This window comes from Mesitornis unicolor, unplaced genomic scaffold (genome assembly GCF_000695765.1).
Source record: "Mesitornis unicolor isolate BGI_N332 unplaced genomic scaffold, ASM69576v1 scaffold3829, whole genome shotgun sequence".
Lineage (NCBI taxonomy): Eukaryota > Metazoa > Chordata > Aves > Mesitornithiformes > Mesitornithidae > Mesitornis > Mesitornis unicolor.
In genome coordinates, this window is record NW_010206505.1 from 29,846 (window position 1) to 57,193 (window position 27,348).

A 27,348-nucleotide genomic window follows, 5' to 3' on the forward strand; every position below is an offset into this window, starting at 1 on the left:
GAGGAGAAAGTAAGCAGATCAGCAAAAAAATAAAGTGTTTCTGCATTGAACTGGGCTCTTTGCTCTTCTGGATAGAACCATTTATATTTCAAGACAGTTACTATCCAATTAACTTAAAGTTAAATTGAAAGGAAACTTGAATTTTACTCCATTTAATAAGGAAGAAAGAAATTATAGAATGCAGAAATACTTAAACAATATTGACGTCCTGTGTCAGTTGTGATGGTTGTTTTCTATCTTTTTAAATTCCTTTTCAAGAGCACCCCAGATGAACAAAATATCTGGAACTGGCTATTCAAGGAGAAGCAGTGAATGCAAATTTACTGTCAAAAGTGCAAATTAGAAGAACTGGGGGAAAAGAGAAACATTTTTCCCTTTTTAATTTCTGAGATATCCTCGATATCATTGTAATTAAAAAGGACAGTGGTGTCAGAGGTGTAATGATGTGGTTTTTCAAGTTTCTGACATCTCTGTTCTGCTTTTAATTCAATCACAGGTTCTCTAAGTTTAGAGCGATCACTTTATTTCCTCCAGGATATCCGTCACAGGACTTGTTCATATTATTAATCTGCATAATTTATTTAAAACATGCAGACCTATTGAGCACTCAGGCATTCTAGGTAACAATGTTGAACAGTTATGGTTATCTCTTAGCTGAAGGATCTCATCAGTTTTCTGCCTGATATTCATGCTCAGAACTGTGAAGTTATGTACTATAATGGTTGTTATATTTTTTTAAATACTGAACTTCATGATCTACTGGAAAAACATTAAATTTCTACTACACGATACAAGTTGATTAATTCATATACTAAAGCATCCTAAAGCCTTAGCATATAGCCATGGTCATTTGGTAAACAGTGAAGAAAAACAGAGACCCCAAATAGCTGATTTTTCATGGCTCTTGAATGGTGTGACAGCTTTTACGTTCATCTTTATCTGGATGGCTGAATACGAAGCATCCAAATGTGTCAGCTTAACTCAAATCTGATAAAATGTTAGCTAAAGGAGAAAAATCCTAATAATCAGACAGTGAAATACCTTCTGTGAGAAATTCCATCATGTGGATTGCAGGACACTTGATGAGAAGAAACTCTGGAAATGTTCCAGGAGGAGTAACAAGAAAAGGATGTCAGGGCAGAAAGATGAAGCTTTTCTTTTGTTTCTGCCTTTATAGAAAAGGATGCTTCATGTCAGCTTTATCCGATTTTGTTTTATTTTATTTTTTTAATAGACCAAATCTGTGCCTCCAGATAGCCATAGAAATACTAGAATATAGGCCTGGAAGGAAATATAAAGAGCTATTGAGTGGATCTCTTTGAATTGGGCAAAATCAGTTACTGATGATCTTGCTGAGTAAGTAGCTGGTAAATTTTACTGGAGGGGGCCCCTCTGAGCTTTGACAGCTCTTCAGTACTGACAGCAGGGTAAGTGCAGACTGGTTAAGCATATGAGTTAACCATATGGTTAACCATCACCCAGCTTCTTAGGCAGGTTTTGCAGCTGACAGTGAATTCTTTGTATTCTGTTTTTGCCAGAGTTTCTAGCAAGTTTGAAGCCAGCATGTGGATAACTGCAAATGGACTGTTGTCATGCCTTATCTCAGAACATAGGCTAATTTTGAGTTCTGTGGGGAGAAAAATCTCTAAATTTTGAATTTATTCAGGAAGCATTTTCTTTTCCCAGCCACTTACAGCTGGTCAGTTTGAGCCCTTTTTTGTAGCATTTATAAATTTTTGTTCTGAACAAAGCAGTATCATACAGTGTGTAATTGGAAAACCAGTATGTTTTCTGTTCTTCATTTTCTTAATGTGTTCTTCTGCCTGTGTAATTATGTGAATTGCTTATCTCAGCATGGGAGTGACATTTCACAGAGATACCAAGCATCATCTGAATGCGTCCTCAGAAGAGCAAAAAAGTTGGTGAAGGGTCTGGAGCACAAGTCTTATGAGGAGTGGCTGAGGTAGCTGGGGTTGTATAGCTTGGAAGAAGAGGAGGCTGAGGGGAGACCTTATCGCTTTCTACAACTACCTGAAAGGAGGCTGTAGTGAGGTGGATCTTGGCATTTAGGGACGTGGTTTAGTGGTGGACTTGGCGCTGTTAGGTTTATGGCTGGACTCAATGATCCTAAGGGTCTTTTCTAGCCTAAAGGATTCTGTCATTCTATGAATGGGGAGAAAATTTGGGGCAGTTGGGTTATGCTGTTCTTCCTGCCCATCTGACGTACAGAGATGCTGAGATGCAGAGCACACCATGAGGGCTCTCCCTGCCAAGCCTTATCTGGTGGGCTGTCACACAGCCCACCTCCTCGCCTCGCTCCTCTGGTGGGTGACGTGACGCTGCAGTGTGGTGATGCGAAGCCAGTCCCCCAGTGAAATGTGTTAATGGTCACTTCCCCAGCAGCTCCTCCAGCCACCCACTTAAAGCACAAATCTTTTCCAGTAGATGACCGGTCGTGCTCTTAGGGCCAGCCCTATAGAGTCCATTTACAGTAAATGCTGTGGGAAGAGGCTGTTAGCAAGACCTGTAAGCCACATAAAAGATCACTACATAAACAAGAAATGAATCACTGTTATGAGTAAGATAAACAGGGCAGCATGTGTACTCGGGTTTGTTTTGCATGGTAGAGTGGGATTTTTTTTGGTTATTCCTGTGCTGGAACCCCCAGACGTTCCTTCGTGTATTTTTTTAAACTATTGAAGGTTTGACTGCATGCCAGAAATGGTTTGATGTTTCTTTTCAGTCTCCTTTAGTGAAGAAAGTTGGGCAAGGGAATTTCTCCTATCTGTATTTTCTATATTAAGTGGAACTTTTTCTCAGTTCTGGTCCGTCTTTGATTAGTAATTGAGGAGTCTATTTAGACAGAAATAATCTTGAACTTGTGCCACTTAGAGATTAAGAGGAAATCAGTCCTATTGCTCTCTAAGCTACTTGTCAAGTATTGAAGAAACACTGTGATACAAATAAGCAGTTTTGCTACAGTTTCACTTTTCAACTAAAATACTTCGCTAAAGTTTGTATCTGCTGATTTCTCAAATGCCTATGTTTTCCATATGTTGTTGATTCAGTTTCCACATTTTGGCTTGCCCTCATGAAATAATATGCCTTGCCAGCTTGGTGAAATCGCTGCTCTGATCACATTCAGCCTGCTTCGCCAAATCTTCACGGCAGGGCAGGTGCACACAGCTAGTCGTGGGTATTGTCTTTACAGTATGGTCTGGATGGAAATGCTGTTGCAGTGGCGCTTAACAGGCTTTGAAGGTGGGAGGATAATTCTGATTTTCAGTCTCTGGCAGGATGTACGTGTTCGTGTATTGTTATGTTATTAATGACAGACATCAGGAATTGTTAGCCAAATGTCAGATAAGCAATTTTTTTTTTAGGCAAGAAGGCAATGTGTAAGGTTTTCATCCCATCTTCAGACTGATTTTTCAGACTGCAGATAATTACAGCAGTGGCTCTTTTTTTTCCTTCCATCACTCCTTATGGTTTGGGTTTTATGGCAATCATCTTTTTCTTTCTTACAGTATGAGTGTCATATTTTTCTTTTTAGAAATTTCCTTAATTAACCTTGCACCTTATTGTGAGATGCTATGTAGCAGAGTACTGTCAGACAGTAGGGCCCCTTTTCAACCTACTTCACTGAATTTAGAAAATATTCTAAAAGCTTATGAGTCCTGAATTTTTGAGGTATTTTTTTCAATAATAGGAGCTTATTTGCATGAGAACTTAACTTGTTTGTTACAAATTGATTTCAGCTGCTTTAAGTTATGTGATTTGTTAGGATCATTGTTTAAATCATAACTTCAAGACACTCGGATGTGTGAGTAGGATCAGAGAAGTCACCCAGCATCTAGATTTGTGATTACTTTCAGAAACTGTAATGATGTCCATGATTCACCAGAGTGATAACAATTAGGACTTAAGAAAATGGACGGTTGCAAAGGAGTTGGAGTTTTCCTCAGGCTGTTCTCATCTCTCAAACTGTGGGACAGTCCTAGCTAGTACAAGTTAGTTCTCATGTGTCCTTAAACATGCATGAGTTTGTCCATCTGCCACATACAAATTTTCAATATGTTCCAACAAATGCCAGTGCTGCCCTGGGTGCAGTGTGCTACTCTGCAGCTGAAGGAAATTTTTTCATTACTTCTATTGAAATTTTGTCTTCAACTTGTAATCCTCCTGCATGATACTTTTTTTTGCAGTGATTTTACTGCCATAGAACCACGGTATGCAGTAGTTCAAAATTACATAAATCCGGGACAGAAGAAGATTAACTCGATAGTGTTAATAGTCTGTTAATTGATCTCGCCTGATCTCCTGGTGCAGAGGGCAGTGGTACCCAGGCAGGTGTACGTGCTTGCTGCGGCGGGCAGGCGGAGGTGCAAATCAGGGCTCTTCCTGACGGAGGGGTACGGCTCTTTCACTGTGATATTTAACTTAACTGTTAGTGTGTGCTGTTGCCCACATCACAAGGTAAAAAAGAAGGGAGGCAAAAAAAGGGAGAAACGCAGCAACTGGCTGATCCATGTGTGTTTCATGGCTTATAGGGGCATTGGAAACTATTTCTTATTCACCCTTCTGGTCTCCAAGTGACCCAGGATTTTCAGATCTGTTGAGTAATACTCCACACAGAGCAACAAGATACTAACTTCCTTGATTCTCATTTAAGAGTACCCTTTGTACTAAAGTTTCCTTTTCGTCACTGACACTGGTGTCAGAGACAAAGTGCGCGGGAACATGACAGAGGAGTCAGTGAACCCTGCTGACATCCAGCACCAAAAATAAAGTGTTTTGTGTATGCAGCCAGAACATTGCTCATGTCAGGAAGCTGTCTTACATACTTTGTGAAGTAAATGTGGTAATCTCCATGTTACTTTGGTATATGTGGAATTATTGAACTAGACTTTTGTTTCTTTCCTTTTCTGCAATATTTGATGCTGAACCACATACAGTGTGTGATGAATTGGATACAACTGGATGAGCTGAACTTTATTTTTCCATTTTGTTAGTTCTTCATATTTCAAAATGTCCCCAGTTTAAGAAAAGTTGAAAAACAGCAGAAGAATTTGTCATACTCTGGAAGAGTGCATACACTGAAATGTTATTAAAAAGAAAATAGAAGATGAGTAATAGGAAATAGAAGTGAAGAGGCCATTTTTGAAGATTCATCATGTGGGGAAAGAGGAATGAACAGGAAAAAAAACCCTTTAAAATATGAAAATGCCTTTTAAAAAAAAACACCGTAATTTTTCTTAATTTCAATCTTGGGATCTCCAAGTTCTCCACTTGTTTTTTCTTTTTAATAAAAAAATGTCTTTTGACCTCTAGAGGCAGAGGTTTCTGTTTAATAAATCAGCTGTGGGACCAGATGGTGGTAGTGTCCTGTACGTCTAATTACATTTATAGTGCTATGGAAGTGGCCAACCAATCCATTTGCTTCCCGTGGGCTCTACCCAATACTGCATTACTGGATTCCTTGCTTGAAACAAGGAACATCGTAGCAGGTGACACTCAGCTCTGTTTGACAATGCTTGGATTATTTTAAGAGAACAAATACATCTGCGTATGGTAGCTGTAGGCTATGACTCCACAAAGAAAGCCCAAGAATAATACATAGGTACCTCTTACTTGCTTTTTTAGTATGTGTACATGCACACATTTTTCTTGTATGTGGTTATTTGTATGCATAAAAATAAGGAGATCTTTGCTGCAGTATGCATCCCTCTCAGAAGATACGGTGGTGGAATAATTGATATTGTCACTGGTTAAGTTGCAGTTTGTTCAGAAATGTTGAAATACTATTTTCAAATTGTATGAAGAGTGTAAGAAGCCCAGGACACAATTTCTTCCTGATGAGCTCTGGAGTTACTGCTGGGCAGGAGGACTGCTTTGGTTTGTTTTGGCTTTGGAGGAAATAGACTTTTCCTATTCCAGGTGAATATAGTATGGAAGGTAATTGTCACAGTTTTGACTGAAAAACACATTACTAGAAAATACAGTTTCTTCTGAAAGCAAATGGTTCTGCCAGATAAGGACTGTTTTGTTTCCTCCATAAAATAAAGAAACAATTAGTTGATATAAACCATAGGTTCTGAAAAAAGCATACAGCTTTGGTCAGAGTCATATAGCTTAGATAGGAAAACTTTCATATTCCTTCTATGGCAGAGGGTTCCCCATCACTGATCCTGTCCTCCTCTGTTTCTGTTTTAATATTTTGGTATTCTTGTCTTTCCTTTCTGATGATTTATCTCAAGCAATGAGTAATGTGAGGGTGTATTTTCAAATGGTGGTACTTTTAGTAGCTATGGATAATGAGATGCAAGTTCTGCTTCTGAAGGTGTGGTGTGATGATAATGGCATGACCATTTCAGTGAAGACCTTCTTGTGTCTCCTCAGGACTAGAGGAAAGCTGTTGAATTTATCAGGCCTCCGTTTTCTGGTGTATGGAAAAGAACAGCAAAATCTGACTGCACTAGATAACCTGACATGGGCTGATTGAATATATATTTGTAGTCTAAAGAAATCCAGTCAATGGGCTGACATGTTTTTGTATGGTATAGAGGATCTCAGAAGCTGTGCTTTGTATCTTAAAAAAAAAAATCCTTACAAAATTATTTTATAGTGACATACATCTGTGATACCGTATTTCTACTAAAATATGTCCAAACTTCTTAATATCTTGAACACTACTGCTTTTGAACAGACAGTGCATAGAGAGTATTGTTGGCAATGAACATATCTAAGTGAAAATACATCATATATTGCTGTGATTTCTGGTGGAAGATGAGTTGATTATCTCTTCACTATGTAGGCTACTGCCAGAATTAAATTAGCTTTGGTACTGTGGCTGTTCTTTCTTGATTGATGATCTTGGATGTTTTGCTTTCTGTTGCTTTCTGGCTTATAAATGTTATTTCATGGTGTGTAGTTAACTCTGAATTTTGTCACAAGAGATTCATATTGGTTGTTTTTTTTTCAATGTACTGACACGAAGATGGCAGCAGTGGTAGAGCAATGAAGTAAAAGGTTTTACTGAGTCCATTTTAGTCTCCTGTAGGAACATGTTTGCACTAATGCCTCTCCATTTAATATTTGACTGAGTAGCCTACTGTCTCACTGTAACACCTTTTTTCTTCTTCATCATAGATCTTCGAACAACAACTTTTTCACGTAAATTGACAAAAGTGGCGAAGAGATGGCCAGCTCAGCCCGAGAACATCTGCTTTTTGTGCGGCGTCGCAACCCACAGCTACGGTATACTCTGAGCCCAGAGAATCTGCAGAGTTTGGCATCTCAGGGCACCATGGCTGAGAACATGAACTTGCAGCGTGCCAACAGTGACACTGATCTAGTGACCTCGGATAGCAGGTCTAGCTTGACAGCCAGTATGTATGAATACACCCTGGGGCAATCTCAGAACCTTATCATTTTCTGGGATATTAAGGAAGAAGTAGACCCCACTGACTGGATAGGACTTTATCACATAGGTAAGTCAGAACTGTGGTGTATTATTTCTGTGTGTTTCTTGGTGCTTTTGCCACTTCATATTTCCTTTTCTGATGTGTGTTCTGGCACACAACAGTGTAAGTTGAGGTAGGATTAGGTATGTAAGACGGCTTAAATGTAAGGTATGTAAGACAACCTAAAGTTGAGGTAAGACTGCAGAGAATTACCTTTGCTTTTCTTAGTGCAGTGAACTAGGTAAAAACACAATTCTAATTAATGTAGATCTGTTTCCACAGTGACCTGCTAGCAGATGAAATGCATTCTTAAAAAACAGATACGCATACAGTTTACTGTTTTTACCTTTGCTGGTGGCTGGTTTAAGGATTGGGAAATTCAGTGTACTGTGTTCATCATATAACTTGACATGCTTACTCTCCAATGTTTCTGCAGGTTTTTTGGACAAGTAAATTCTTAACATGTGTGAAAAGATATTTTGTACAAGTCTTTGATTTTGTAGAACTGGAATGGCATCAATTGATACGGAGTGAGAATTTCTCGTTGTGACGAGTTCTTCTAGAAGGAAATGTGCTTTATTGTGCTGTTCAGGATATTTCATAGGAGGGAGCTGGAAAGAGCTTTAGGCTGACATGCAAGGGCCTGTGGGCAGTGTGTGCATTAGCAGACATGTGGCTCAACAGGAGTGGATCAGGAGGTCATAGAAGCTGGTGCTGAGACCCTAGCATCAGCAGCGTATTTAGGTTGGGATTTTCCACTGTATTATGTTTAGTCATGTCTCTAAATCCAAACACCCCTGCTGTGTTTGGTAAAGGACGATCTTTATGTCCCCACTAGGAACTAAAGTGTAGCTATCGGGTACCTGTAGTGGCACATGGGGTTTAGTCGTGTTCTCAAAGAATCCAGTTCGTGTGCACTAAAATTACTCTCTGAATTTGACCAGTGCTTAGTAAGTGGGCGTGATCAGTTGATGTATTTTAAAATTGCACTGTTTCTCTAAACCTACTTACAAATGTAGAAAGGAATTGTCAATTCAACCTGCCAAAAGCAGGTATAGCAGGAACTGGTGGAAACAAATCTGACCATGGGAATTTTGTCTGTGCTGGGACTAAGCTTAGTGCAATGAAATCAGTCTCAGTAGGATTTTGGAGACCTGCTGTGTCAACTTTTTCCAGAATGTCCCATCTCTGCATCGATACTTAATGTTACATATTGAGAGGTTGCTGTTTCCAGTTATTGTTCTTTTTTTTGTCTGATATTTTTTCCAACGTTACTGCAGTTCCACAAACTGGGCAGCATCAACTTGTGCTGTTCTACTGCTTCCCTGGTTGTAAAAGCTGTTTTGGAGTTGCTGCATGAACTACAGTCTCTCCTGGAATAAGCTGTGGATATATGCTAATTAATTTAAGCAACCTAAATGAAGTGTCTCCGTATTAAACAGGAGTGAATTTTCCTAACAGCATTAGCAACTGAAGTGTGATCTGTGCTGCAAAATGCACAAACTGCTAAATGGGGCTTTAACATTCTAATTTAAATACATTGAAAGGTTCATCTGAATGAAGGTTTGACACACCTTCCTGTTATTTTTTCTTATTGTAGGCTATACCTGATTTTTATCCTACTTTAATGATTTTAAATATTTCTGCTTTTGGTCTGTTGAGCCCCTGAAATATAAAACCACAAGGTAAGAATCTTATAAGGAACAACCAAAATTATGCTTTCTTGGGCCTAAACCCGCTATCATGCTGCTGTGTAATACCAGAGTGCTTGAGTATGTTGGGTTTCCTGATTTCTTGTTAAATGATGAAAAGTCCAGGAACTCATTTGTGTTGAGCTTTTGTCTCCGCTGCCACTTGAAATCCATGAGCGCTGATGGAAGTTTTGTTACTGATTTAAAATAGATCTGAGCTGAGTCTTTCCTTTAAGACTCGTGGTTTCATCATTCTGCATGATGGTATTGCACATTTTTTGCAACAGAGTGGTAAGGGTATATTCAGCTTGATAGGCATGCCTGTCTGATTTAGGTAATCTGTCTTTGATTTTTTAGAAAGTCTTTCAAGTATCTAGCATTTGTCATAAAAAATGATAAAAAATTGTAAGAGTACCATCTAAAAACCTTTCATTTGCATAACTTTCACAGACATAGCTAAGGTAAGTTAAATCCCACAGGGTACAATCCAGGATTCTCAGTCCTTTGTAGTAATTGCCATGAAGTACCCTCAATTCCCATTTATTCCTTTGGAAGTTGAGGACACTCACTTCTTATTTTCTCAGAAGAGGGATGTTTGTAAGTGGATATATTTAAAAATAAAAGCTCTGTTCTCAAACACATTATTAATATTCAGCGTAGTTGCTTGAGGTTATCCATCCTGTTCTTTAAAATGAAAACCATTTCACTTACAAAGTCACTCTCCTCTGGCACTGCTTCCTGAAGGCAGTGGAAATTGTGTGTGGTCACTAACGTAAGACAGCACTGGGGCCATGCCAGCCTACTGCTGTACCTCCAATGTTCCCCCACATCTTCTGGTAAAGCACCATTTTTCAAGGAGCCAGTGCAAATATTTTTATGTTATTTAAAAAAACCCACATTGCATAACCAAAAGCACAGTCATGTGGCACTCTTTTCTTTTTTTAAAAAAAATTTGGTTATACAATTAACTTGTGAAAGCTGGATCAATGTTTTGAGGGAAGAAAAAGTGGTTGTTAATTCTGAAAATAAGGAGAGGGTGAAATTCTAGAAATGAGCATCATTCTGAGTTCGAGCATTACTGCCAAGAGATCTGGCAAAGGCCTGAAGCAATCCAGGTACATTTTCACTTCAAATTAATTTTGCAGACTGCATCCATTATAAAAAGAATTGAAAATGACAGACTGGGAAATTGTCTTGCCTCTTCATTGATTAATTTATTCAATTAGCGCGCTCTCATTAGTTTTCTGTCGTGAGAAAGCAGTTAATTCTGTGCTGCTGAGAGTGGTCTTACTGCATGGTTAAAACTGCAGTGGCTCAGTAGGAACTTCCACCAAACTTACTAGATCCCTTCCTTTTCATGGGACTGACTGCAAACCACTGAACACATTCACTCAGGCATCGGTTGGTGCAGTTGGTCACAAGGCTGTCAGTAGTCACTGCTTTTACTGCGAGGTGGTTTGCAGATGATCGGCTTACGCTAGGCAATGGCAGCTGGAGCATTTTCTAGTGCAGTACAACTTCAGTGAAATATTTGGCTTGCTAAATGGTTATGAAAATAGATATTTTAATTTTAAAAAGAGAAAAGCCTAAGGTTAGAAACACAGAATCGTATTATTCTGAAGGACTGATTCTTTTTTTAAAGTGAATATGAATTTTTTCCCAGACTCCTCTTCGAAAAAAAAAGTAGTAATAAACAAATACTTAGTAGAAAAGACTGCATATTCTATTAAACATTAATTCACTATAATGTCCTTAGGATACACCTCTGCAGTAACTTTTGGTGTTTCATTTTTAAATGCAAGAAGTTGAACCCAACTGAAAAATTCAACGTATATCTACACAGCTAAATTCATGGTAGCTTTTTCTAGAATTTTGTATTTTAAGGAACATTTTTAGATACATGTGCAAGCTTGCTGGTTTTAGTACCATGCTCATATCTTCCTCTATTTCATCACTGTGTACAGCTAAACTGTGATCTATTTTCTTGTTGAGTGGCTGCTTTGTACAAAGGATCTTTTTCTCTCCCAGTGTGTTCCTAAGGATTATCAGAAGAAAAGAGTATGTGAGGGATACAGCGTATTCTGTGAAGGCAAACATCCTTTTTCCTGACTATTTCTGGTTTTGTGCTATCTGAACTCTTTTAAAGTGTCAGTAGCACTTCTTGAACAGTCTTGTCCATTGAGGTTTGATGAAACAGTTTTCGAGCTCCAGAGGAGAGATGCATGGAGAACGTAGATAACACATCTGTAAAAGCACAGAAAGGTGTCCCAGTGAGACTACGTGCAAGGGAGAAATGTTTTTCTGAGTCTTAGCTCTTCTTCGGGGAAATTGAGCAGTGTTGCATGAAATGTGAAATTGCCAAATCTTAAATACAGGTTTATAATTTTGAATTCAGCTTTAAGCTTTGCCTAGAATAGGTTTCTCATGTCTTCTTCAAGACAGGTTATTAGAATTGTCAAAATGAGTGTGACAAGGCATGATGAAATTTGGAGAGGAGACTTTTTAGTAGAGGTATTGTATCTGTGCTTACTCTGAGGAGTAAAGAAATTTTCAGTCTCTTTATCTTAATGAGGAAGAAGGAAAGGGTCCATTCTCTCAATTCTTTAACTATGAGACATCCCAGTTTTCTTGCTACTGTGTTATTGTAGCAGCAGGGTACCAGGACTTCCTTGGGAAGTGAGAGCTGTTCAAGAAGATGAACAGGTGGAATCTCCACAGCTCGTGGGATGCTGAGGGAAGTTGAATCTTGATGAGTTTTATGGGTTGTCATGAAGTTTCATATTTAAAGAAATCAGAAGGTACAAATTAAAGAATTAAAAGTCAGGAGAGAGAGAAGCAAACCCTACTTTTGTTTTAAATAGATTAACTCCCGTGGCCAAATTGCTCAGGTTGGCCTATTTTTGTCCTAATTTACGGAGTTCTATTTATGAGATACATGCCCTTATTCTAGAGTTCTTTAGCACATTTAAAATACTGACTATCAAAGGTAATTTTATTTACCTGCATCAGCTGCATTTCACAGGCTGCTTGGCTTTTTGTTACACCTACAGCATGGATCTACAATAGCATATAAAACCAAAAGAAAACATTAAAAAAATTCAGACCAAACCAAAAAACAACTGATGCAAAGTTATACAGGGCTGTTTAGATAGGATCTAGGTTTATACTAAGCCTCCTAGGGTAATGGAGCTTGGATCCTTTCCATTTCTGGCCAGACAAGATTAAAAAGAAAAAAGCTTTCACGTAAACTGCCTTTAATACACTTAAGATAGTGGCTTACATTAGACAGAGAGGTTATAAAATGTTAAGATACTTTATTCCCAGAAGATTTCTCTGATCTTCATTCTAGAAAACATACCAAGTAGTAACTTTATTGTCTTACAGAAAAGCCTCATTATTCACTTGTTTTTTTCCCATCCTGTTTTAGCAATACAAGTATTTTTCTATACTCTAAAATCTGAGTAGTACTGTTAATGTCTATTGACTAGTTACTAGGCATAACAATATTAATTTGTGGTTACTTCTCATTTTGCTGCTGCTAAAGCCTGTAAACCATGGGCTTGACTTCCTGTGTAGAAAAGTGGGACTTTACCCAGCTGACTCCATGGCAGAGTCTTTGGCTTAGATTTCCCGGAGGATGGCATTGTGCCGTTTGCCATCAACCATTGGAGATTTTGGGATTGTTTATGATATCACCTGAATATCTAAGAACTGAGGTGGTTATGTTCCCTTCAAAAATTAAACAAAAGGGCTAGCTATGGCTCTGAAGCTCTGGAAGAGCCATACCTGTGCATGTTAAGATGTCAGTGAAACTCCCACTGGAGGTGTATGCTTAAATAATACTTACAACAAAGCAAAATTCATAGTCGTCAATAAGTGGGATTACAGGAGAGAACTTGAATTTATGTTGGTCTGCATCTGGGATTGGCCCTAGTCTGTTTCTCTTTGATGTTGGTATTTGTGATAAGCAAAAGTGTGTGAAAAAAGCTGCCTTGAATTACCGCGTTTGCTGGTGGCTTAATAATATTTAGGGAAAGGCCACCTCTTGAGTGGGCTAATGAGAAGTGAAAGCAGTCTAATATAGGAATTTAATCCTAAAATCATATACAGTGAGTCTTACAGTGATTTAAAAACAAATCTGTAAGAAACCAAGGGTCTTCAGCAGCTTTCCCTCCAGGTGCTGCATTGCACTCTTATTCTTTTCTTTCTTCCTAGATCCTGACACGCATGCAAAGCTACTTTTTCCCCAATCCAGAATTTGGTACTTTCTCCTCCTCAGCAGTGAGCTAGTAAATTTTGCTCAAAAAGCAGTGTATGGACAGCATAATGCCTTCTCTTCACTGCAAATGTTAGAAGACATGAGTAGAAGGTGCTTTGTCTATGTATTTTCATTGCACACAGCAGATACCGTAAAAGATACACTCACTACATTAAAATACACTCATCATATTTGTTTTAAGAAGGAAAGAATTACTTCCCTGCTAAAAATAAAAGCAAAACCTAGAATCTTGTAGGATGATATTTATGTCTGGAAGAAGTTCAAGCTGTGACAGAGATGGTGTTGCCAGAACATCCAAACTTTTCAGTTAATTGTGTTTTTAAAGTTTTTGAGATACCCCTGACCTAAAAACTAGACAAACGTAGCTGCAGGGAGGACACTTTCAGCTGTGTCGTCAGTATCTTTCCACTGCGAGAGGTTTTGGCAGGACAACATTTTTAATCCTTCAGATAGAAAGCAGTGTTCTCCCCACCCTGCATTTTTTATGTAAGTGGCTGTTCCAGCAGATGGGAAGATGGCAAATACAAACACTGGATAATGGAAAACAAGGTACACTTCTGAATTCATAATATTCCCTTTTACCATAAAACTGCCTTCTTTTAGCTTGGGTTTTTATTTGTTTGAAGGAGGTTGGCTTTAATTTTATTTTTTTTTTAAAGACATTTGCTGAGCTGTTTTTTATCATCAGATCAATATACCATGTGATATTTTCAAAATAATTTGGGTAAAACAGTTACTCCAAGTCACTGACAACGGGATTGAAAGTAGTTGCATTAATTCATCTATTGATTTGTTTCATGTAAGTGATAGATTATGGATTAGTTTTGCATTATGCACAGTGTTAGAATTTCTCCTGTAAATTTTTTATGAAGTTCTTGGCTCCTTCATCTGCACAGATTTATCAATGACTATAAGATTCTGAATTAATGGAGAAGTGTTATAAGCTGTTAAATACAGTGTGTTAAGAGTGTAACCGATGTAGTTAAAACTAGCGGCACTTAAAAAAGTTGAGAAACACGCATCCTAGGACTCTGAAACTAACACTTTATTGGTGAATATCTTAAATACAACCTTTTAATACATGTTGATGTTGCATACACAGGTTCTTAAATTATAACTGGACGAGGTTTCTGAAGGGGACCACATTGATCCTTATAGGCCTCCTTTCCTAACAAAGCTCATCAAGATGAGTCTTATAACTTTGGCTGTTTGAGGAACAAAAAAGATCCAGAGAATGGCCAGACCTGACAATCTTAGAGCTCCTCTGGTACGGCCAGATTTTCAGTTGGACCTGAGCAGTACCCATCTCTTGTACAGTTTGCCAGTTTGGCATAAGAGAGGTACTGATGTGGGGTGAAGATGCTACAAGAGTGCAGTTAAACTGACTCTACTTAGCTGGCATTTACTGCTTGGGAAAAACAAAGCTTAGAAACGTCTGCATTGGCAGCTTTTCTTGTCTCTTTGCCCAACAGCATCCAGGAGTCCATCACTCTCACTCTGGTGGGCAGCCAATTCCCAGGCAAGCAAATCCCATGCTTCAGAGCTTTGTTTCAGGGTCTGATCAAACTCTCTTAATGAAATCTGCCTCCTTTGTCTAGCAGTCATGTGGAGTTAATGTCAAATTGCTTAGGCTTTCTTTGTATTTCAAGTCACAAACCACTCATTCTATCAGTGATGTGTCTATAGTCCTAGAAAGTTTATAAAAATTATTATATTAATTGCCCCTGTCATTCCTTCCCTGACCTTGGGAATAAATTAATCCTTTATATCTCAACATGCGGAAATGCAAAAAATGAACCTACAATTTCCATAAAAATAACATGGTCACTGCCCAGGTGTACTGTAGTAAGAGGAAAAGATGCAAAGAGATTTGTTACTTTGCCTGGAAGAAGCAACATGAGTACTGTAAGGGGTGAAGTGAATGTCAAGGAGCTTCTTTTGAAAATTTATATAATATATACCAAATAATTATGTGGATATATAAGCAGATTGTAAGGGAAATAGACAAAGGAGAGTTATTCTTAAAGGGCATATTTAAGAGTTCCGTTTCAGCTTGATACCTTCTGTTAACATCAAGCTTTCTTTAACTGCACACAGAAGATGATTTGATCAATACACATAATCAGTTCCTAGTTTTCTTACAGAAAGTATGATTACAAATTCAATTTCTGGTTTTCCCTGACAATAATTCTCTGAGTGTTGCCATTCAGTTGCCATTAGAAGTTTTCATTATCAGATACGGTATGAACTCTCATGCTCTATGAAATGCTTCCTTCCTTGAGAGTTTAGACTTTATCTGATGGTCATAAATGCGGTTCACATGAGTGCACCTGCAATTGAGGATAGTTTTCAACAGATTAAAACTGAAAGCTTGGACCTACTCTGTGTCATCTACAGAGAGGGCTAAGAGCTGAAGGAAACTGATGCCTTGCAAGACCAGGACCTTAATCTATGTTTTATCTTTTACATCAGATGTGGAAACGCTTTCTTGCATATGAAGCCAGTTGAGCATAAATGAGTTTGGCTTTATAAGATGAAATATGCATAAAACCCCCACATTATAGTGCAAAAACAAGAACATAGTGTTGACACTGGGATAAATATCCAGTAATGACCTACATAAAAAAAAGAAAAAATATAACATCTTTCTATGTTCACTATATAGAGTTTCATGCATGACATAGTTCAGCAGATGGTAGCCTGCAGGGAGAGGGAAAATCCAGTTTGTCAGATTTTTCAACATCTCTGTTTTTCAAGCATTTTTGAATTTTATTAGGCTTACAGACAGGCAGTAGCTTTCAAAATACTGCCTAAGGATGCAGCAGTCTACCAAAGTCAGCAATGATTAAGGTTTTTAGGAGTCACTGGTGAGGTAGTACTTAATGTATAGGCAAAAGCACTTTCTTTAATGTATTCTTTAACTTGTAAATTATTTGAGCTATAGGATAAAAAGTGCGTTGCCCAGTTTCCTTTAAAAAAACACCTCACAGCCGTGATCTGTTTTTGGCAAGTAAATTCAAAGACAATCCACCTGAAGTGCAGCTTCACCAAATGATGCTAACAGCTTTATGACTTCTGTTGTCCATTTTCAGATGTTCCGAGTCATTAGCATATACGATTTTAATTTTGAAAAGCTGCCCTAACTGTAGCACACTTAATGTGAGTACACTCCTTCTCTCCTGCTCAAGCAGTTTAATAAAACTTACTGCCTTTCCGATTAGTGTAGATGACCTTCTTTGATGCTACTATGTACTGCCCATTGGCGGAGCAGAGCTAGGGTGGCACAGTATTTACTCTCCCAAGAATACAAACAGCTCTATGCCAATTTCGCATCTTGAATGGGATGAGGGAGAGCAGCCAAGGGTAGCTGCAGGGGATCTGCAGGAATGTGTAACCAGGAAAGTAAGAGGGGCTGTCTCTTTGGCAGTGATTTGCTGCTCGACCTGCTCAGCTGCAGTGTGCAGCAGTGATCCCAGCGGAAAGGCTATGATGGGATGTGATTTGTAGGCTGCTGTAACAGGAGTGCAAATCTGATGGTGCTTTTTGTAATTACTTATTTATGCACTGTATTTACTTGTAGTGCTGGCAGTAGCTGAGTTGGTGAGCCTTTGTTTCTAGTTGCATTTAATTCTAGTTTCTGTCTTTGCTTGCAGAGTGCCAGGGAATTACTGCTCTTTGAAAATACTCTTCTAGGAATTGGAAAAAAAAAAATCATGGAAATGTTGTTACCTGTAGGAGCTTTCAAGATACTTACACAAATTAATAAAGCTTCTTAGCCTTCATTAGTCTAAACAGTTTAGTGGTTCCCTTTTGCTGTTGCATATTAACGCTGCAGGAGAGGAAGCTTTTACTTCTGAGATTTCATGCTAAAACATTAAGTAAGCAAGATGTTTATCTCCTTTTTTGACTTCTAGTGATGATTTTAATGTAATTGGCTTTGATTTTTGACCTAGTAAAATGATACTGCTGCTACAGATTTGCAACATGACCTGTGTTTCTTTTAGCTTTCGTCTCATCCAGTTTAATCTGCAGAGCCTTTTAGTACTTGTCATAAGCAGTGTTTGTCTTCGTCTGCTCTTATCTTCATGACATAAACTGAAAGATTTGTGACTAGAAGTAACTATGGGGTTGGCCAAAAAGTAAATGCACCTTTTTTCCTGGGTAAATGAAAGGCAAATTTTTCATGGGAAACAAAAATTGTATTAAAAATATATATATTGTCCATTTTGTTCAATTACCTTTTTGCCATCTTTCAGACAACTTCATGATTCTGCACTTCTAAAAGTTCTTATCATTTTCAGCAAAAACCAGTTCCAAGAACAACTTGACATCCTCATCAGCAGTGAAGGTTTTACCATTCAAGGCGTTTTGTAAAGAACAAAACAAATGGCAGTCTGATGGCGTTAGGTCTGGCAAATATGGTGGATGTGGTAACACAGCCCATCCCAGCTGCAACTGTTTTTGAAGAGTGCATATCTTCTCTTGAAGTGCTCTACTGTCTTTTTGTTTGTTGTTGTAGATGATCCATTTTTCATTGCCTCTTGTCATATGTTCAAAAATGGATCGTTTTCTTCAAGTTTCAAGAGAGAATCACAGATCGAAATTTAGTAAACCGATTCTGGCAACTGCTGTAGTTTTAATGCATCTTCACCATACACATCACATAGCTTTTTATGAGCTTGCACAGCGTTTTTTCCTTTTGGAAGTGATAGAGCAAAATATGGCATAAACGTTCCTTTTGATTTTTCCAATTGAAATTGAAATTGATGCAAAATAAATAACTGTTAACAAAGTGGTGCAGTTTCTTTTTCTAAAACAAACTTGAACTGTCAGGTGTTAAGTTACATAAAGAATTTGCAGTTTAAAATGAAGTTAGTTGCATTTCAAGACATGCAAGTCCATAGATTAAAAAAAATGCAATTACTTTTTGACCAACCCAATATATCAGCATCCTTTTTGTTTAAGAGCTAAATGTTAACTGTGTAGAAATAATCTATCTCATTACAAAACTAATAAAGCATAAGTGTGAAGAGGAAGACCCTGGCAATGTATGGCAAAAAAAAGTCATTCCATTACTCCGAGTGTGATTCGATGATGCTGAAGACAGGTTACCAGTTTTTCTGATTATTACAGGAAAACTCTGTTTACACTGTCAGTGCGTTGCTCTGGAGTTAACTTATCCTGGAAATTCTAAATTCACTTCTGCTGAAGTAGATTGCAAAGATCCTGGGCAATCTTCCAACCTCCTTTTTCAGTCTTCTGCATCTGTTGCCTGAGAGGTAATGGAGAATAGATTAGTAAGAAGATGCTGTTGCTTGGATAATGTTCTTTTGCTTAGGACTGCTGTGCAGTTAGATGTAGTTAATCAAGACTTGGTCATAAGATACCATTTTAATTTCCAATGGAAAACAGTCTTCCATTTAGTTAGGGCATGAACCACCAATTACTTTGAAGTACGTTATTTGGTACTCAAGAATATTTACTAACATCCTGTTAATCTTGGAGATAGGTACTTACCAGAAATGCCAGTTATTGTGAACAAATTGAAGCTATGTATGTGTGATTCTGTGTATGTTTAAGTAATTGGATATGAAATACATTAATCTAAAAACTGCATTTGGGTAAAACTAGAGTGTTGTGATGCTTTACAGATGAGAAGAGCCTGTTAAAAGTATTTCAAAATAGGAGGAACTCGCTCTTTAGAGGCCCCACTTGCTCACGGATCTGCATTACCACTTAGCATTACTCCAGTTTTCTTTCTGCTCAGACAAAGGTTAGGCAATTTCATTCTGATTGGATATGATGTGTGATTTTATTTTTTTTCCTTCTTCCTCCTCCAAATCCCACTTCTGCTCCTTCTTTCCAGTTTGTTTCCCGGAAAGTTCTGTGGAATTGTGTCAGAATTTAGGTTTATGACATTCTGGGTACTGTAAGCAAACAAACAAAAAGCTAATTTGAAATAGGAAATAATGAAATTTTTTAAATCTATTTTTTCCCCTCTAGCTCTACACACTTTTACTTTTGCTTCTCTTGGTTTGAGGAGTGTGTATACACCTTCTCACTCAGTCTCTCTGCCTTTGTACTACTTCTACTTGTATTTTTATTTCTTGTGTTAAGGTGAGGGGGAGTCTGAATGGGAAAAATCATTAAGATGATAAAAAAGCTGAATCTGCCTTGCCCTAGAGAAAACTAGCACCTCCTCTCTCCAAAAAAAACCCAAACCACCGACCTTTGGTGTAGTTTTGAGTTGCATCTAATGTGGTTATAGTTCTCCTTTGGTTACTTGCTGCTCTGACTTGCTGTGAAGCTGACAGACTGCTTTGCTGATCCGGTGTTGTAACTGTTAGCGGCAGTGTAAGGCTACATCATTAGAAGAGGAGTTGGATCTCGGCTTTCTTGTGTGAGATAAAAGCTTTAAAACAATGAAGTATCTCTGGATGTTGGGACTTGCATGTTAAGAACCTGCGTATGATGGAGTTAGTGGATTGCAAAGGGGCGTGCTAAGGTTTGCGACCCAAGAGGTTTTGTTTGCCAGACCAGGTAAAGATAACAAATTATATACAGGGATAAAGGGGTACTGTGATACAAGAGAAGTCATCAAATATAAAAATGAAGTCCAAGGCAATCAGCTGGGAAGACTGAATGGACACTGATCCGAACTGTAAAGACTGCCAAGAGTAATGGAGAAAATGCAGAGGCACAGAGATTTTATTGCCCTGAATCTTTCTGGAGAGTGACTTTGAGCTGCAAACGTAGGGTGCAGTTTCCCTTCATTGTGAGAGGATGTTGGGAAACAAACATTGTGTTTCACCGAAAATATATCAGGTTCTTTTAGAACTTCCTCCTGCTCATTTCTTTAGAAATCTAAGACTGACTTATCTTATTGTGTGTGTATTGGATGAATTTCTTCCAGGATGTGTTGGCTCATTTCCTTGAGTACTTCTAAATTTTCTGAATTTTTTTCAGTCACAACAGATAGCTGAAAAAGCTTTAAGGAAATGAGTCAACCTCCTGAAATAAATTGCTTGCTGAATAGAGGATACTGTGTTTGAAATCATAGACGTCCCTGATAGTTCTGTGGATACTAATTTACAGATGTTCTCTGAAAATCTGTTATATATACTCTATGTTCCAAAAGGATTTGGAAGAAAATATCCTGAAAGAGCATCTGAACTTTGCTGTTAGAAATGTAGGGCATGTTTTCAGACTCCCAGGTATCAACTTGAGAGATGTACAAGTTGAGAAGGGACAGGCAGAATCTCTAAAGCAAAATTAAGGATGTTGTTGAACTTAAGTGTAAATTAAGAGAAGGAATATAAAGATGCCAAGTTGAGGACTACCAGGGTTTCTTAAGATAGCATACTGAAATGTGAAGGCTGCACAGATGATGTGCTTCTCTCCCTATTTCACCACTTGCAAAAAAATTGCATTCTGACTTTTGGAAGCCATTCTGACCTGTCCTGCTGCTGCCTGACGTAGGTGCATTTGTTCTGTGAGGAAAGGCCCACAACCTGGCCTCCCTGCCTTTGGGCCTGCAAGAGTCCCAGGAGGGAGTTTCTCTGCACGGCTCTTTGCTGAGTCACGGCTCAATCAGCTGACTGGAATCCTACATAGATAGTTTAAAAATAAGCAAGAGGACACCATTTTAGTAACATATGTCTTATACAGTAGGTAGGCAAGGCCTCGGAATTTTCTTTGCTTCCCAAGAATTACGCTGCAACTCAGGGACAGAAATGAGGAAGCCAGCATCAAACGTCATGATTTGGGATTTCCTCTCTCATGAGCCAAACTGAATTTTTAAGAAGTTTGACGTCTGGATCTAGATCTGAACTTTGACCTTGGATGCAGCAGTAATTAGCCAGCTTGCCCTGCTTTAGTGTATTACACAGAAAGTCTCTGATGCAAGCAATAAATACCACATCTCCAAACAGATGACATACACCTTCAGCTTTTTAGGCACTCTGGGAAAAATCCGAATATATGCAGATCACAATGGAGAGAAGAAAGCACAGAGTAACTGCGTACGAGTTGATCCTATTGGTATGTAAAATGTCTCAAAACAATTTGAGTTGGATAAATGCAGGTACAGAAAAAAATCCAACTGTGATGCTCTATCTAAAAGTTTTTCCCCTCTCCACCCCACCCTGCAGAGGGAGGCAGTGGGAAGATAGTGCGGGTCTCTGTCTCTGGTTTTCTGGTTGTTGTTAGTGTTTGTCTGTGACTTGAAGTCATGAACAGTTGACTTTGCTACATTTCTCTTGTTGGAGCATAAGTGTTGGCCATGGTCTTTTGATACTTTGATTTATACGCTTTTTGATAGAACCTTCAGGAGTGAAGTAGCAGTTTGTAGTAGGAGTTGTGGCCCCAAGTTCTACAGCGGTGGCGTCCTGGTGTTTAATGCAGCTGAAATCTTTTCTTAAGGAGGAGTGCAAGTATTTCTTAGTTATTCTGAAGAAGTGGAAATGGGAAGGAAACAGTGGAACCAACCAATCCAAATCCCAAGAACCAAGTATGATCATGAGCAGTTGTAAAGCAGTCCCAGTTCACAATGTGGAAGATTAGGATAGTGATGGCTTTTTCCCCTCCATTTTTGGTATATTTACAAAGGCATATGTGGTATATCTGTTACAGTTTCTCTCCAGGTCCTTATAAATACTTCCAACCCTCTATGCTTTCCTGGTATATAATCCGACTCCTTAATTTTGTAGTTAATTATTTATGTAATCTTTCTCCTCCTGTGGGGGTGGCAAGGCTTGAGCTCTGTGACTGTGAGGGTAGGGTAGGTAGCTGCATTCCTCTTAGCAAGGGCAAGCAAAAGAACAGAATAGTCATGTTTTATTTAAAAAAAATCCCACAACAAAACAACAAGAAGAGAATACTGCATTACTAGAAGCGTCCCTGCTGAAGAATCTGAAGGAATTATTGATGGTAATGTGTTTGGCAGGAACGTCGGGAAGTGTAACATTGGTTGACACAAAGATTGACTTGCAGGTCAGCATATGTACCTGCTTGCAACTCCAGGTTGAGGCACAGGGAACGGTGTCCAGAATGTGGTAGAGAAAATAAGCAGAAGTAGGTGGCTACAACCACCATGAGAAACTGCCAGCACATTGTAACAAAAAGGGTTGATCTCCTCAGCAAAGAACCAACAAAAACTTGTGAATTTCTGTCAAGTAAACAAACAAGCCCTGGGCTACAGTCCAAGGCAACCTGAATCAGGGCACGGACAGTACAAGTATGCAGACACCGAGACAGAAGTGAACAAATTAGATTTCCTGTGCCTATATAGTTTGCAAAAATAGCATCTTTGAATGTGTATGTGCAAATTTACAATGTGCTGCACTCCCAAACTATTTCTGGGTTATCCTGTATTTGCTTGAATATTAATATAACGTATAACCATGCTACATTGTTTGGTGGAAATGACTGAGAAAAACCATGATGTGCTTCTGAAAATTGAACTGGGTCAGACTTCAGTCATATGCTCATCCAAAAAACCCTTCTCCTGGTGTCTGCAGTGTTTCCTTAATTGTGCTGTTAATTTCTGCAATGTCAGCATGCTAGCACCAGATCCCAAAATGGGAGTCTGTGTTTGCAAGTAATCAATGACACACAATATAAAATTATACAGAAATGCAGAAACCACAGCTCAGCTGAAAATTATGCCCCAGGGACTGAGTTCACAAATTGCATTAATGAAGTTTTCAGGATCAGCGCTCACTGTACAAAATTGTACCTATATAACCAATCTGAACAGGAATTTTTTTTATTTAAGAAAGCATTTTTATGTACTTTTAAAGCTGTAGATTTCTTTTTTGTTTTTCTTGGTTTGTTTGGGGTTTTTTTGTATATTGCTTGCCTGCTTCTTGGATACATACTACCATATTGAGTAGTGCTGGCTGTTGTTGTCTGCCAATAATTATTATGCCAATAATAATACATATCTCTGGGAACATTTAAAATATTTTATTTCAGGTGCAACAGTAGTAGTAAATGCTTAGAAATTATGTTTCACTTCTTATAGCTCTGCTGGGCTTCATAATGAACTCAAATTATCCCATATAATGTACTCATTCTGCAAATTATGAATAGCCATATAAAATCTGAAGTGAATCCTGAATCCTTACATCAAAAGCAGGAGAGTAGGTAAAAGGAGGAATCTGATCAGAGCTAGGAGTGTGAAATACTTCTTGCAACGGTAAAGCATCGCAGCACATTTGAAGTCAAATAATACTAATGCCCTCATTAATAATTTAAAAAATATTATAATGTTTAGGTCTACTTTCATGCCAGCTCAGAACAAAGCTTTTGGAATAAACTCATCTCAAGTGAAGAGACTGTAAAGAGCCTGGGAGAGTTTTTCAGCAATGGGAAATCTGGAAAATGAGGACTCTGCTATTAGATCTCGCCATCGTGAGGCACTGTGGGGGAGATGGAAGTGTAGCTGGCCAGGAGGATGAGTGGTAACGGTGACAAAGGTAGCGAAGGTTGGAGTGATTCAGCATATTCCTTTAATAGCCTTCCTTAGCACTCTGCTTACATGCATGTGCTCTCTTTATGCTTACCTATTATTCCTGTCTATCTGTAGACTTTCCACAGCATTACTTGTCAGCCATTTGGATGCCTTAGCAAACATAGACATATATAAATAAAATAGGAGGACGTTACTGTTTACTTAAGCTAGAGGTTACATGGTTTGTAGAAAGGAAAGGAGAAATTGCTTATGCAGAAGTATCCACAATATAAAAGTTAATGGGCTCAGTTAATACAGACGTGAGAGGGAAACATTGATGCCTGTTCTTCTGCCTTGGGTTAGAACCTGTATTCATGGGCTGTTTCCTCTTTTTGTTAGTGGGTTTTACATTTGGTTTAGAATACTGAAAAGATGAAGCATGACAAAAATATATTTAATTATAAATGTTTTTCTGTATTCCAAACCAGCAAGCTCTCTTTTTCTAGTAAACTCCCTAAGAAACCTATTACTGTCAGATGACAATAGCCTAGTTTGCATTTCTGCTTAAACAGCTCATAATATTGAAGATAAACTTTAAAAATAACAGCTGCTAAGGGAATATTAAATCCCTCAAGATCCTTTAGAGATATGCGGTGCAGAGACATATTTTATTGACAACTTCTAGAAACTAGAAGGATTTCTAAAAGGCAGTGAGAAATCACTTGGAACTGGCAAGGAAAAAAACATCTTTAGAACTGTTTCTGTATTAGACATGGGAGTGGACTTGAACACTGAGAATGAAATGCCAGCTGATATTGTGACTGTCAAAAGGCTGGAACAGATTAAGAAGAATATTGATCAGACAATGTCAGAAACTGCAAGTACTAATCAAGTGCAATCAGAAGTGAAGCTGAGGAATCCAGAGGCAGTCTTTGCGCTCTTTTCAGTGGTGGATCAGTTTTCTCCACCCAGTGTAGACGGATGCCACGTTGCTGGAAATGCAGAGATTTTTGTGCCAGGGTTCAAACCATCAACCATTTGAGAAGACGAAACCCAAACTAACCTCTTGGATGCCTAGTTATCAGCTGCTGTATGTAGGAAAACTCCTTTTTCTGGGAAATTTATCTGTTATGCGATTATACTCTGTGAATTTTTGGTTCTTCATCCCTAGCAATAAATAAAACTTTCACACAGCAAGAAAATAGACAAGTGCCAAGGGCTGAAAGTGCAGTTAAATGAACCACCACAGGACCCTTGAGGAGTGCGTGTGGCACTGACTTTGCTTCTTGCTGGTTCATTTCAGCGAAGAAAATAGAGCTTTGGGAAACCTGAAGGAGGTACTTGCCGTGAAAAGCAAAATAAAACCACCCTACTAGTTGACTATAAAAGCAGCTGATGGATCATTGTGTGCAAAGGCTGGGTGTGCGCTTTGAGTGATGCTGACTGTGGCTCAGAATGTTTTGTGTTCCGAGTTTTACAGCCTTGCTAATGATGATCTTTTTTAAAAATAAAAATCTTATGGAAAACCTTCAGTGATTCTGGCTGAAACTTTCACCTGCACAAAAAGCCACTTGTCACAACTGGCAGAGCGTATGCATATGTGGGCAGTTAAAAACACTTTAGGTTGTTTTTGTGGGTACACTCATTCTCCTCCATGGCCATCAGCAGAACGTGCCATCTGGCAAAGGAGTGCCTCCTTCCCATTACACGCCTGAGAGCTCCCCACAAATGAGATTGCAGCTCATTAGGATACTTTATGCCCTTATGGGGATTTAATAAACATTTTATCTCTTGTATTTTCTTCTGAGTTGCATATTATTTGTTCAATTCTATAAAAGAAATATTTACTCTACTTTTCCGTTTTGTTTGCTTTCAATTTGTATATATACCATTAAAGATTTTTATAGACTTTATTCAGAGTTGTTTTGTATACCTAATGGATCTGTTTGGGCCTGCGGCTCTTTCAATGAAAGTTGTGATGTGAATTGAGGATTAGAATTAAGAGGTATCCATTTTAGCTCTGACAGGGTTTCTGATAATAATTTACCAGTACTACTGTAAATCCCTTAGGAAGTGGGTTAGTTTCTTCTACTGTAGGAGCGACTAGAGGAAAAAGGAAAAGGGAGCAGAAGGATGGACAAAAAGGAAAGAAGGAAACTGGAAGAAGTTCTGTGCGAGCCTATAGGTCAGTGATAGCAAATATGCTGGTAATAAATTTACTCTGCTTCATGGGCAGCCAACATGAGGCATATTGCAAAATGTAATCTGGAAAAATGGCGAATCCTCAAGCCTAATGTTTCAGAAAGATTTGGTGAACAGTTGCCAAGTACTTCTTTGTTGGTATCTGATTTTAAAATTTCATAAATATAAATAGAACAAAAGATGCTTGCAACTTGTTTCAAAATACAGATTTAAAATAACGAGTATTTTTAAAAGGTCTCCTCCAGCCTGTTGTGCTTTTTACACGTGTGCATTTCAGTGATGCGTATGATGTTTAAAGGGCAGATGTACATTTCATAATGTTTCAAAATGGTGTGTTATTTTTAGATTTGCGAACAAAAAAAGGTAAAAATATCACACAGTCATCTTGACTCTATTTTAAGGCCTCTCAGTTATGGCAATTGTGTTTGCTGACAGTTCCACAAGAAAAACTTCTTTTTGGAAGGGTAAGTCAGTTACAGGGGAATTACATGTGGAATGAAGTCTACTTAAGTTTAGTTTATGAGCTGGTCATGGTTCTCAAATGAGCATAAATTTTACTGAAATTAAACCCAGAAGAGATCATTACATCTTTCAGTCTGATTTTCTGGATATTATGGGCCACTCAGCACTGTCCGAACTTTAACTAATCCTGAATATTCCAGTTCTCAGAAAATTAAAATACATACCTTTGTCAGAGAGCAGCAGCAGACTGAATTATAATAATGATGTTATTGCAGAGAGCAATTGTTCCAGGTGTATTTCAGGGCTATGAAGGAGGGAAAGGTATGAGGTTGGTGGCTCCAATGGTAGACCTGAAAGGACTGCCATAACTATCTGCCACTTCCTGAAGTGACTTCCACAGTTTACACTTCAGAAATATTTGACCAGAAAAAAAACAACCCAAAAAAACAAACAAAACCCAAACAACCCCACAAAGAACAACCCCCAGTTTCTCTGCTACCTTTCTGCATTGGGTATCTGCGTGCACGACCAGATGCTGCTGCTCCTTAAAAAAAAACTACCCAGCATGAAGGCCATGAAATAAATGACCCCTTACTTTTTTTCTGCTGGCTGTGAGATTACATATGATCTGTACCAAGACAGCCACACCAGAAAAAGCCCTCTCTGTAAGTGCAGCTGTGCTAGCAAAATTGTGCTTTTGTTGGTAATGTTTATTTACCAACAGAATTTATCCGGGGGCAGGATAAGCTATGTTGACACAAGCACAGCTTTGCTGGTATCATGTCTTCCACAGCAGGA

General features: G+C 38.4%; 1 protein-coding gene across 1 annotated transcript in view; it reads left to right on the forward strand.

Annotated features, from left to right (window-relative positions):
* The first annotated feature begins 7,198 nt into the window (after positions 1-7,198).
* Positions 7,199-27,348, forward strand: part of HECW2 (HECT, C2 and WW domain containing E3 ubiquitin protein ligase 2) — a 106,973-nt gene continuing 86,823 nt past the window's right edge. Inside the window, exon 1 of the mRNA XM_010191773.1 lies at positions 7,199-7,490. Within this exon, the coding sequence (XP_010190075.1) occupies positions 7,199-7,490 (292 nt within the window). The remainder of the gene's footprint in view (positions 7,491-27,348) is intronic.